Here is a 13,716-nt window from a genome sequence, read left to right on the forward strand (position 1 = left end):
CCAACTGCCCAGCCCCTGCAAACCTGTTTATTCACACCTGTCGGTGTATAGGTCAGGCATCCCCCTCCCCATCTTGACTGCTGTTCCCACGCGAGCACAAAACCCTAGTTTAAACCAGACTGTTAGCAGCTAGTGTTCCCACTATAGTCTAAAAAACTCTGTAACCCCTTTGTTCAGGGCTCGGAGTTTATAACTCCTCTGGGCCCACCAGCATAATAAACCTGAGTTCTCCAACTCTCTAAGTGTGGTGCTTGGTTTCTTGATTACTGGTTTCTGCAATATTTCTGGAGGCCCCAGCAAGATTCCAACCATGCTGACTCCTCGAGCCGCCAGACTGGTGGCTTGGCTGGGCTGGAGCAAAGGAACCCCAAGACGAACGAGGAGTCATGCCACCTTTCCAGGTTCTCTTTCGGACTGGTGTTCCAACTCTCCAGATGGCCAAGCCCCAAATGGACTCACTGGAGGGACGGACCAACTCACCAGGAATGGCCACAGGATCAGGTAAGGTCCTGGGGCCTGTCCCCAGTCAGGTCCTACCCCAACGGGTAGAAGAGAATACTGATCACCTCAGAGCTCTCAGGAAGGAAACATCAGGGAGAACTGGAGACTCGCGAGAATGGAGGCATTGTGACTGATAACCTCCCTGGAGCTCCCAGGAAGGAAGCAACAGTCAAGGAAACCTGCAGACTCAGGAGAAGGGAAGTATTGTGATAGCCTCTGAATGATTGTGAGTGCGTAATTGCTGACTGAATGGAGTGAATTTTTCTTTTTGGAAACTGCAAAACCAATTCTTTTTGCATTTGAAATTAAAAACAACTAACTTGTTAAAAGGCTTCCCTAGGGAAAAGTTTGAAGTCAACCCTTTTCATGTCCTTGAAATACACAGGCAACTTTGCCTGAGACCTCAGTCTTTGGCAAATTAGAACTTCAAGCAAGGAAAAAAGAGGGGTCAAAGAGATATTTTAAATCTCAAACAGAAAACTGTAAGATCTCTGACTGTCTGGATTTATGTATGTCTCAGTGTATGTCTTTTGTTTTTTTTTCTGATAATATTGTTGAAGTTGTAAATGAGTTCTAATTTAACTGGCCTAAAGTAAGCACTTACAAATCAATTCTAAATACAAGAAAAATTAATCTAAATAAATTTCAGATTATTTAGTTGGCTTTTTTCTTGTTTCTTGAGGTATGCCTGTATTGCTATGAACCTTCCCCTTAGCACTGCTTTTACAGTGTCCCACAGGTTTTGGGTTGTTGTGTTTTCATTTTCATTCATTTCTATGCATATTTTGATTTCTTCAATGATTTGTTCATTATTCAGCAGCGTGTTGTTCAGTCTCCATATGTTGGAATTTTTAATAGTTTTTCTCCTGTAATTGAGATCCAGTCTTACTGCATTGTGGTCAGAAAAGATGCCTGGAATGATTTCAATTTTTTTGAATTTACCGAGGCTAGATTTATGGCCCAGGATGTGATCTATCCTGAAGAAGGTTCCGTGTGCACTTGAGAAGGTGAAATTCATTATTTTGGGGTGAAATGTCCTATAGATATCTATTAGGTCTAACTGGTCTATTGTATCATTTAACTTTTGTGTTTCCTTGTTAATTTTCTGTTTAGTTGATCTATCCATAGGTGTGAGTGGGGTATTAAAGTCTCCCACTATTACTGTGTTATTGTTGATTTCCCCTTTCATACTTGTTAGTATTAGTCTCACATATTGTGGTGCTCCTATGTTGGGTGCATATATATTTATAATTGTTATATCTTCTTCTTGGATTGAGCCTTTGATCATTATATATATTCATTGTCTCTTTTCACAGCCTTTGTTTTAAAGTCTATTTTATCTGATATGAGTATGGCTACTCCTGCTTTCTTTTGGTCTCTATTTGCGTGGAATATCTTTTTCCAGCTCTTCACTTTCAGTCTGTATGTGTCCCTCGTTTTGAGGTGGGTCTCTTGTAGACAACATATATAGGGGTCTTGTTTTTGTATGCATTCAGCCAGCCTTTGTCTTTTGGTTGGGGCATTCAACCCATTTACGTTTAAGGTAATTATTGATAAGTATGATCCTGTTGCCATTTTCTTTATTGTTTTGGGTTCGAGTTTATACACTCATTCTGTGTTTCCTGTCTAGAGAAGGCCCTTTAGCATTTGTTGGAGAGCTGGTCTGGTAATGCTGAATTCTCTCAGCTTTTGCCTGTCTGTAAAGCTTTTGATTTCACCTTCATACTTGAATGAGATCCTTGCTGGGTACAGTAATCTGGGCTGTAGGTTATTTTCTTTCATCACTTTAAATATGCCCTGCCATTCCCTCCTGGCCTGAACTAACTCTACACTAACTACTACTACTCTAACTAACCTAACTCTACACCTAAAGCAACTAGAAAAGGAAGAAATTAAGAACCCTAGGGTTAGTAGAAGGAAGAAGATTTTAAAAATTAGGGCAGAAATAAATACAAAACAAACAAAAGAGACCATAGCAAAAATCAACAAAGCCAAAAGCTGGTTCTTTGAGAAGGTAAATAAAATTGACAAACCACTAGCCAGACTCATCAAGAAACAAAGGGAGAAAAACCAAATCAATAAAATTAGAAATGAAAAGGGAGAGATCACAACAGACAATACAGAAGTACAAAAGATCATAAGAGACTATTATCAGCAATTATATGCCAATAAAATGGACAACTTGCAAGAAATATACAAATTCTTAGAAAAGTACAACTTTCCAAAACTGAACCAGGAAGATATAGAAAATCTTAACAGACCCATCACAAGCATGGAAATTGAAACTGTCCAGCAAACAAAAGCTTCACTTTTTGTTTGTCCAGATGGCTTCACAGCTGAATTCTACCAAAAATTTAGAGAAGAGCTAACACCTATCTTACTCAAACTCTTCCAGAAAATTGCAGAGGAAGGTAAACTTCCTAACTCATTCTATGAGGCCACCATCACCCTAATCCCAAAACCTGGTAAAGATCCCACAAAAAAAGAGAACTACAGGCCAATATCACTGATGAACATAGATGTAAAAATCCTTAACAAAATTCTAGCAATCAGAATCCAACAACACATTAAAAAGATCATACACCATGACCAAGTGGGCTTTATCCCAGGAATGCAAGGATTCTTCAACATCTGCAAATCAATCAATGTCAATCAATGTAATACACCATACTAACAAATTGAAAAATAAAAACCATATGATTATTTCAATAGATGCAGAGAAAGCCTTTGACAAAATTCAACATCCATTTATGATCAAAACCCTCCAGAAGGCGGGAATAAAAGGAACATTCCTCAACGTAATAAAAGCTATATAGGACAAACCCACAGCAAACATTATCCTCAATGGTGAAAAATTGAAAGCGTTTCCCCTAAAGTCAGGAACAAGACAAGGGTGCCCACTCTCACCACTACTAAAATAAATAAATAAATTTCAGAGTGACATAAACTGGGTAGTATTCAACGTTTAATATCTAGTATTAATGTTTGTTTGCTAATCTAATAAGGAAGAAGTAGGAAGTATGTTTTTAGTAAAGAAAATATAAAAAATGAAACTATATTTTATAAAGGAAAAAGAAAGTACATCTGACTTACAGGTGGCTGTTACAGAAAGTAGTTAAAAGGTATGTGAAAGGTGGACCCTGAAAAAATGTTTTGTGCATGGGTAGGACTCTTGATGAAAGTGAAAGAGAGTGGAAAAGTTGGCTTAAAGCTCAAAATTCAGAAAATGAAGATCATGGCATCTGGTCCCATCACTTCATGTCAAATAGATGGGGAAACAGTGGAAACAGTGGCAGACTTTATTTTTTTTGGGCTCCAAAAACACTGCGGATGCTGATTGCAGCCATGAAATTAAAAGATGCTTACTCCTTGGAAGGAAAGTTATGACCAGCCTAGATAGCATATTAAAAAGCAAGACACTACTTTGCCACAAAGGTCCGTCTAGTTAAGGCTATGGTTTTTCCAGTGGTCATGTATGGATGTGAGAGTTGGACTGTGAAGAAAGCTAATTGCCGAAGAATGGATGCTTCTGAACTGTGGTGCTGGAGAAGACTCTTGAGAGTCCCTTGGACTGCAAGGAGATCCAACCAGTCCATTCTAAAGGAGATCAGTCCTGGGTGTTCACTGGAAGGACTGATGCTCAAGCTGAAACTCCAATACTTTGGCCACCTCATGCGAAGAGTTGACTCACGGGAAAAGACTTTGATGCTGGGAGGGATTGGGGGCGGGAGGAGAAGGGGACGACAGAGAATGAGATGGCTAGATGGCATCACCGACTCAATGGACGTGAGTTTGAGTGAACTCCGGGGGTTGGTGATGGACAGGGAGGCCTGGTGTGCTGTGATTCATGGGGTTGCAAAGAGTTGAACAAGACTGAGCGACTAAACTGAACTGAGGACTAAGTTTAAAATAAATTTAATTAAGTTTACCTAAATGAGTTTTGGAGAAGGAAATGGCAACCCACTCCAGTGTTCTTGCCTGGAGAATCCCAGGGACGGTGGAGCCTGGTGGGCTGCCATCTATGGGGTCGCACAGAGTTGGTCACGACTGAAGCGACTTAGCAGCAGCAGCAGCAAATGAGTTTAAAGTAAGCTGGTGCAAAAACTTAAATTCGGCCTTTCTCTCTGTTAAGAGGACATACTTTGTTCAGATGTTTAACTGCTTTTAATTACAGATTTAAGTTTACCTCTTAATTGATCCGTTCTATATTTACCTTTGAAATCTTTTGTTAACTTTGGCTAAGTAAATAACTATTATTTCACAGTAACTTATATGATCCTACCTATTATAAATCCTTTTGACATTTATTGACAAAACTTCCTAAATAACTTGATTTTTAGCTAACTTTGGGATGCTTCAGAGGGTCCCTGAGACATTCCAAAGAGTTATTAAGCTACCTTGGTTCACTGGACATGTTAAATCACATGGGAAGCACTGTTAAAAGGATGATAAATATTTTCAGGTTATACTGTATGGCTGATGTTACTAATATAGATATCCTAAAATTATGTGAAATTCATATAGCTCTGATAAGCCCTGATAAAATATGGTCAATGGTAATTCTAGTTATCATATTAAAGTGTTATGACCAGGTTTCTTTGTCAATTGCAATAGAATCATATTTTAAACATCCCTTCTATGGTTTTACTCTCATGCCTTTGGAAAAATACTGCTAGTTCTTCAAGATTTATGGAAAAGATGTACTAAAATTAAGCAGATAAACAAATTTTGCTATTAACAATAAGCTGGTATCAGACTGGAATTTGGTCTTCTGTTTAGAGAACAAAGTTTTCTTAGAATGCAGCTTTCAATAACAGATTATGAATTTCTTTGCCTTTAAGTGATTAATATTTGTTTTTAAAATCTTTCTGTTACTTTGGTAAAGTAAATAAACATTATTTAAGGGTATGGTACATGTAGACAAAGCTCATTCTGCTTCAACAAAAAAAAATATAACCCCTTAGAGTTAGATTTTTGCTATCCTAATGTCCTTAAAACATGGCAATAGTCTGCTCCTAAATCAGGAAATTAAAAATGGATAAACAACAGCTGAAAATCAAAGAGCCAGGGCTATGGGAAATCTCAGCTTTTCCCGGCTCCCTGACATTTTTATTTGATGGGTTAAAGACTTACCTGGCTACAGTGTTAATGTCCTCAGAATGAGTTCTCCAAAAAAGAAAAAATTATGTCTCACTGAATTTCTAGTTTTGTTAATTAAGGTCTGTGCTTACTAAGACTCACTTCTGAGATAGTTCCTTGTTATATTGCTAAAAGGCTTAATTACATTATTAAAAAGGACACTCTAAGATTGTTTCTAAAGCTTATCTCAGTAACCAGTCTTTGGATAAAGGTCAGATGCTCCATGATGTACAACCAGGAGATTAACACTTGGCTATAATCATTTGACTGAGTCAGATGACCTGGGGTATACCAGGGTATACCCAATGAAAGTTCTTGACTTAAATTCTTGCTTGTAATCTTACTAATAACTGCAAGCTATATTATTTTCTATGTAGCTTGCTTCAGAAGATTATTTCTTAACGTTACCAAATGTGTGACTGAGCCTGTGATAAAATGCTGGTATGCAGTTCCATATGAGATCAATAACTGTAATAATGTGACTCTAGATATTGGAAGAAGCAACAGGAGGAAATATTTTCCTGGACCAAGAGGCTAGTAAGACAGGTATGGTCCAGAGACTTCTGCTACTTACCAGGCCTGGTCTAGTGACAACACATTGAGTGGCCTGTCAATGGAACCTTTGTTAGATCTGGGACTGAGACTTCCCAGCACCGTGGGACACAATGACCATGAAATGCCCCAAAACATGGTCAGTCATGTGCCTATGAAAGGGCCCTGCTGACTGGAACTTAGCCCTTGCCAGCTGTCTCTACAAAGATTAAATCATGACCACTATAAGATGCTGACCTTCAACACCCTGTTGAAAGGACTTCAGGGTGAAGACAAAAAATAAGGCACTCAGTGCTCTGGGAAAACCCCAGAAAAACAGGCTTTCAGATAGTCAGATGTTTTCAAGTAAAGATTTTTATGAGTCCAAATTCTTGCATCTTCTCATACCTAAAGAAACACTAATGTTACAAACCAGTGTCTGGACCTGGACTGGCTAGCCCCCCAGCAGCGTTCCTACTTCTATTAATCTTTTGGCCATATATCTTTAACTTTCTTGTTAAGTTTGTTTCTCCAAGTAGTAGTACGACAAGAATATCCCCCGGCCAACACCCAGCCAATGCTAGAACAAGCTGCCTTATCACTCTGTGGACTCTCATCTTCCTCCATAAATGCACCCTGAGGTCCTCAGGCTATTCCCCCCTTGAGATCTTATATGGAAGACCACCCCCAGTGATAGAAAAGCTCAAGGGAGACCACCAACAACTAGCTGACCTGGAGATGTCCCAACACCTCCAGGCCCTGGGAAAAGTCTTCCACCAAATTGCCCGAGAAACCTTAGGAAGGACACCCATTCCTTTGGGCAACTGGGTTCATCCCTATCAGCAGGAGATGAGGTATGGGTTAAAGATTGGAAAAAGGAACCACTTCAGCCAGTTTGGACAGGCCCTCACATGGTCGTCCTGGCAACCCCTACTGCTGTTAAAGTTATAGGTGTCATTCCTTGGATCCACCACACCAGAGTCAAGAAGAAAGCGACTTCCTGTGATGAGGACACTTGGAAAGTAGTTCAGGACCCCCAAAAACCTCCTCAAGGTCCGGTTCCAAAGACAACATCCCTCACCTGTGAAGGACGCCGAGCCCTGCTCTAGTCACTCCAGAAGCTGACTAGTCAACGCACGGCAGAAGCTTGAGGATTCTTCAGCCTTGCTCCAGTCATACTCCAGCAGCTGGCTGGTCAACACACAGCCGAAGCTTGAGGATCCAGCTATCAAAATATAGATGGATTTTCACTGTCAAATCTGGCCTCTATCCCTAATTGGTATTATTGCTGTTCTCTTCATTACAGGACCAACTAGACTTCCTGGCTGAGGTGGTTTTACAAAGTAGGAGAGGGCTAGGCCTACTCACAGCCAAAAAGGGAGGAACCTGCCTCTTCTTGAATGAAAAATGCTGCTTTCAAGTAACCAATCAGAAATAGTCAGGGACATGGCCCAACAGCTAAAAGGAGAAATTAGCTAATTCCTGGGATAACTGCAACAGTATCTGGAGCTGGGGCTAGTGGCTTCTCCCTTTAACAGGTCCCTCTTCATGCTCTTTGCAGTGCTCTTGTTTGGCCCTTGTATCCTCAATACAATTACCAGGATCCTCACCTTTTGGATTGAATCCATAAACTTACATATGGTAATAGCTCAATATAGCCCCCTAAACAATGGAGAGTCCTACCAAAACAAGAGATGATGCTTTCTACAATGAATGATAGAAGCATCAAGAGGGGAGAATGAAGAGGAAGTTAAAATTTTACACAATCTCCTGCTCCTTCTGCCTCTGTAACTCAGCTTGCTTGTAGGTCACACAGACTCAGAAAGTGGGGAATACTAGGAACTGGAGCTTATCTCACTCACCCTTGTCCTGCTCTTTGCACATGCACAGCCCCTGGAAACCTGCTTAATCACGCCTGTCCGTGTAAAGGTCAGGCATCCCCCTCCCCATCTTGACTGCTGTTCCTGCGTGCGCAAAAGCCCTTAGTTTAAACCAGCCTGTTAGCAGCTAGTGTTGCCCACTATAGTCTGTCTATAAAAACTCTGTAACCCCTTTGTTCAGGGCTCAGGTCTTGGAGTGTTAACTCCTCTGGGCCCGCCAGCGTAATAAACCTGAATTCTCCAACTCTCTGTATGGTGCTTGGTTTCTCGATTTCTGGTTTCTGCAGCAATACATTATTTAAACAACTGAGTTGGCAAAGACTGTATCTCTGATGTAACAATACTGCCTCTGAGATGTATAAGTTCATGCATAATCTGTCACAAAATCTGTTAATTAAAATATTTAAATACACAACTAATGGTTATTAAATTCAAAAGACAAGTCAAGGAAAGCACTATAAATATAGAAATGTAGAAGTCTTCAGTATTCTAGCATCTAGAATAGTACACTATTTGACTTAGACTGGAAATCACAAGGGTGATTATTTAAATACCAGTTTTACGCATGCCTTCAGGCTAAACTGTGTGCACATTAATTATGTGCACAGTTCATTTCCCCAGTAATACTTCAATGAAAACATTTCTTACCTGTATGCATTTCAATCTAAAATGCCCAGATCAACACAAACCACCTACAGGCATATTCTAATTTACAAAGAAAAAAAGAATAGAATGGAATGGAAAAACTTACTTTAATTACAATTGTGTGCCACTACAAAGAAAAAGCAGAATGAAACAACAAATTAAAGGCAAGCAGTACTTTTTCAAACAGACAAAAATGTTCTTAAAAATCGCCCCAATTTCCCAACTTCACTAATACTCAAAATTAACATAACACCCTTTTCATACAGGATGACTCTATCATAGAAAGCATAACTAAAACCCAAACCCTATGAAGGAATGCTTATATTAAAATGTCCTTCATATAATTAAAACTGAATTAATTTCATAATGAAATTTCACAATATGAAACCCTGCACAGTATAATGTGAGACTCTGAGTGAAAATAAGAGTATGAGAAATAAACTAAGTATTACCGTCTCTTGGAGACTACAAAATTCCTGCAGCAGGAAGACCTGCATAATGTAATTAAATAAAATCTGAAAATCGTGACTATATTTTCACTTAAAACATTTTGAAGTCAGTATCGCTCTTAAATTTTAAACAAGACCTAAATTTCTTCTCTAACAGACTGAAATTTTCTTCCAACAAAATCAGACTGCTGTGGGAAACTGGTAATCTTTTCTTTTTAAACATTACATAACTTCTTCCTCAACAATATGGATGTTTGAGGCTAAATCAAAACCAGTGAAACTGAAAATAGAAATGGAACTGCTACATATTCATTCTTAACAAAGATGGAAATTATTTCTTAATTTTCAGAGAGCTGTATTTCAGGCATCACTTTCTCAATACATTAACCAGAATTATCAACTAGCAAACACTTAATGAGCCAAAGTAAGCCAGGTGAGTCTTATTATAACATATACAGAACAACTGCAGTAAAGGAAAAACCAAAAATCAAGTGACTTCTTAAAAGTTCACTTTTCTCATACTAGTATTTTCCAGGTACAACAGAGATATGATGCATTAGACTCAGAAGCCTGTAAAAACGTATTGATCTAAACTACCAAGATTATAGCGAGTTCTAGTCAAAGGAGTGGGGGGGGAAACTATCTGAATACCTCTTTTGAAAAGCCTGCAGTAACACTCAACTTGAGAAACAAACCACCGAACAGAAAACAAGAAAGCACGGTCAAAAAACAAACAAGAAAGAAAGCACCGTCTTCTACCACCTCGCCGCACCTTGCTCCAAACTTTAGCTCTTCCTTTCCTTTCCGTGGTTAACTTTCAAAATGGGGAGAAACCTGTCGGAACTAATTTTTAGAAATAAGTACTATAGGTGAAGCAGAAACAAACTGCTCTAAGGAAGTTGTCTAACCACTCATTTACATACACCAAAAGACACCCACATATATTCCAGTCGGTGAAGATGCCACCTCGTGCACTGCAGAGAAGCCTGGACCTAGATATAACAAATCCCTGAGACGGCTCCTCTCCCAAGCTGGGGAAAACAAAAACTCTGCGGCTAGTCAAACACGCAGCTTCAGAGATGCGGGCTCCGCACAAATTCAGACGAAGCCCTACCATTCACAAGCGCAGCATCTCCGAGATGAGGCAGAGCTCGGGAGCAGGAATCCACCCACCGCGCGCTCCAGTCCGCCGAAGAGGCCAAGCACCCCACGCGGGGCGTGAGGACCGCTCCTCGCGGAGACCGGGAGGCAGCGAGCCGCGCCGCGCGGCGGACTGAGCGGAGCGCGGGGGCGGCGGCGCGCGGCGGGGGCTCACCTGGGGGGGGCGGTCGGGCGCGCGCGCCGCCGCCGCTGCTGCTGCTGGGCCACCGGCCACGGCGCCCGCGGACACAGCGCCCCCGCGCAGCGGGAGGGGCCGCGGCGGCCGGCGCCCGCGTTCCTCCGCCCCCGGCCCCGCCGCGCCGGCTCCGCCAAGGGCGCCAGCAGCTGCAGGCAGCGCCTCAGCGCTCGGCGCCTCACCATCCCAGGGCCGAGCAGGCGCCGCAGCCCGCCCGGCGGCCCGAGGCCCTGGCCGAGCTAGGTTCCGCTCCGCGGCGCCCGATCACTCACTCATCGTGACCTTCGAATCTGGCAGCCCCGGGCTGGCCGCTGCTCTGGTCTTTACCAAGATGGCCGGAGCCCGGCGGCCAGGCCGTGTTGGTAGAGGAGGTGCCGCGGCGCGCTACGCCCCTCCCGGCCGGCCCCTGTGCTTGCCCCACTCGCCCTCCGCGCAAGCCCTTCTGACACCATGCTGGCTATCCTGTCCTAGATCGGACGCTAACTTGCAGATAGCTTGAACAGCTCCCGGGTCAGCCTCCCCAATTGCTAAAATTAAATGGAATCGAGGTGGCGGTTCTTGCTTGCGCTATCAGTAGGCCAGTACCTGGTAGCAAGATACTTAGGGTGATGACCAAATACCACCAGATTACGATTCTTAGCTTTTTCCCAGGTTTTCATTTTTGAATTGCAAAATGCAATTCATGGGTTTTTTTTTTTAAAGTATTTTAAAGTATAGAGACTATGCAAATAGAATTCAACAATGAGTGTTTGGGTGTTCTCCGGCCAAAGAAATGCCTTCTGCCTGGGCCTCCGAATGCAGATACAACTGCGGGGAAATGCAAAACAAATTACTTTGCAATTTGAAAGTGAACGTGCCAAGTGCAATAGCGTAGGAATGTAAAGCAGATTATATCAGGTGTGGACTTTTACCCCCTCGGGGAGCTTGCAGCTGAATCTTATTGACTTAAGGGTGATTAAATGCTGCTTGTTCCTGGGTCACAGAGTGTTCCTCGCTGCAGCAGGGAAAAGAAACAGCGCTGCAAAACCGAACTATAAATTGAAGCTACTGATAGCTCAGGAGGTCTTCACAGTGGCCTTAGCTAAGGAACTTCTGAAAAATGCCCTCTGCTCCCCTCACCCCAATTCTTTATGATGATTTTCAAATCTATAGAAAATAGAGATGCCTTTTTATTATACTATCTGAATAAATTGCAGGTATCAAAATCAATCACACTTCAGTCTGTGTCTTCTAAAAAAATAAGAACATTCGCCTCAGAATCACAATACCAGTACCATATCTAAGACAATTCCCTGATACTATTTAACATTCAGTCCATTTTCAAGTTATGTGATTGTCCCAAGAAGGTCTTTTAAGCCTTTTTTTTTCCCTAAACAAGATATTGCCTAGGCTCATGCACTGCATTAATGTTTATGCTTTCTAAACTCTGGAATATCACACAAACTTTATGGATTGTGTTGTCATTTCTACTCTACTTATGTTGTATAAAGGGGGGACCCTCCTCCAGGACCCCAAGAGTGGGTTCTTATCTAACACTCGGAAAAGAATTGTCATAGGAGACATGTGCTGACAAAGCAAGAGAGTTTATTGGAAGAAGGCACCCGGGCAGAGAGCAACAAGGTAAGGGAACCCAGGAGAACTGCTCTGCTCTCAGGTTTTATGGGGATGGGATTAGTTTCCGGGTTGTCTTTAGCCAATCATTCTGACTCAGAGTCCTTCCTGGTGGTGCATGCCTTGTTCAACCAACATGGATGCCAGACAGAAGGATTCTGGGAGATGGTCAGACATATAGTGTCTCCTTTTGACCTCTCCTGAACCCTTCTGGTGGGTGGTGGCTTATTAGTTCCGTGTTCCTTACCAGGACCTCCTATTGTAAAACAGCTCATGCAAATAGTTACTATGGTGCCTGGCCAGGGTGGGCGGTTTCAGTCGGTGTGCTTCCCCTAACACTTCTAAAGCTTAATTTTTCTTGATGATGAAAAGTTGTTTAGTATACCAGTTTTTATCATTCCAGGCAAAACCTAGCTTGTCCTGCTTCACAGAACAGAGCAGAATGAATGCTGTGCCTCTTGCATTTCACTCATGTTTAATTTTAGATCCTGACCTGCTGAATTGGGTTTTATATGTCCTTTGCTCTTTGGTGACCCCTAGAAAGTCAGGCATTTGGCATATAATGATTTGTCTTTTAAGTTGTCACTGTTAAAAACAAGACAACAGGCCTAAAATGGAGTCACTTAATGCTCAACTCCACATCACCAAACGGAGATTTATAATGTCAGCCTCTCCCAGAACTGGAATCTTAAACCAGTCAATCAAGGAATCACCTGGTCAGCACTAGTGAGATAATCAGCCTGATATATCTAGGCCATGACACGACACACCCAGACCCACATCATCCCTTAAAGGAAAGTGACCTTGTCACAACCAACTTTCTGCTAGTATGACTTCCAGGTCCCACTCCCTTCTGCCTGTAAAGTTCTTTAATTTTGTACAATGCCTTGGAACTTCTTTCTGTCTGTGAGATGGGATGTTGCCAAATTCATGAATCATTGAATAAAGCCTTTAAGATCTGTAAAATTTACTGTTGAATTTTTTTCAAACATTACTTCTTTTTAAAATGTTAGTTAGTGCTGTAAGAAAGAGGAGCAAATTTACACAGCTCCCTTAAGTGGTTAGGTGGCCAAGGTAAAGTTTCTAGAGACTAGTATTAAATAAGTTTATTCTAAATACTTCACAAAATCTTAGGCTTTACTTAAATAACTTCTGTAAAACCACATATAGACAAATTTTAGCACAATAGCTCATCTGTAAAGTGAGTTCTGCAATCAGTATTGTCCTTTCTTCTCCCAACTCCAAGCCTAAAGGCACAGAGGACTAGAGCACCATGTGACTACTTACTGCTGCTGCTTACTACTTACTAGGGGAGTTTAATTCAATGTGTATTTATAGCAGCACCTATGGAATTAACTACTGCATTCACCTCCATTTAAATCAAAAATCGTTTGCATGAACACTTAGAATCTATAGATAACTCCAAATAGCAATGAGGCAGCTAACTTGTAAATCAGTGAGGCAGCTAACGTCTAAATCTGCCATTAACTACCTCTTTGATCTTGGAAAATACCCATCTCACATCACCAGGCCCCCACTCCTACCCTCCAAAATGACCAAGTCTCTATGGCCACTTACAGTTGAAACATTCAATGACTCTGATAAAAAAGATTGAGGGGGGGCG

General features: G+C 41.5%; 1 protein-coding gene across 6 annotated transcripts in view; it reads right to left on the bottom strand.

Moving 5' to 3' along the window:
• NAPEPLD (N-acyl phosphatidylethanolamine phospholipase D) overlaps window positions 1–10,811 on the bottom strand; it is a 56,715-nt gene extending 45,904 nt beyond the window's left edge. For 2 of the 6 annotated variants that reach the window (XR_008685226.2, XM_055420708.2), the window contains exon 1: window positions 10,461–10,811. Coding sequence is in view for 1 of the 6 variants with exons in the window: in XM_055420708.2 (XP_055276683.2) it covers window positions 10,461–10,666 (206 nt within the window). In the remaining 5 variants the exon portion in view is untranslated. Of the gene's footprint in view, window positions 1–7,252; window positions 7,397–10,084; window positions 10,208–10,259; window positions 10,437–10,460 lie in introns of those variants that run through there. The other 4 variants (XM_055420711.2, XM_055420712.2, XM_055420710.2 and 1 more) reach the window with 4 other exon arrangements.
• Between the last annotated feature and the right edge of the window lie 2,905 nt (window positions 10,812–13,716).

The sequence above is a fragment of the Moschus berezovskii genome, chromosome 3 (genome assembly GCF_049115385.1).
Source record: "Moschus berezovskii isolate FMDL1 chromosome 3, NW_MosBer_1.0, whole genome shotgun sequence".
Taxonomy (NCBI): domain Eukaryota; kingdom Metazoa; phylum Chordata; class Mammalia; order Artiodactyla; family Moschidae; genus Moschus; species Moschus berezovskii.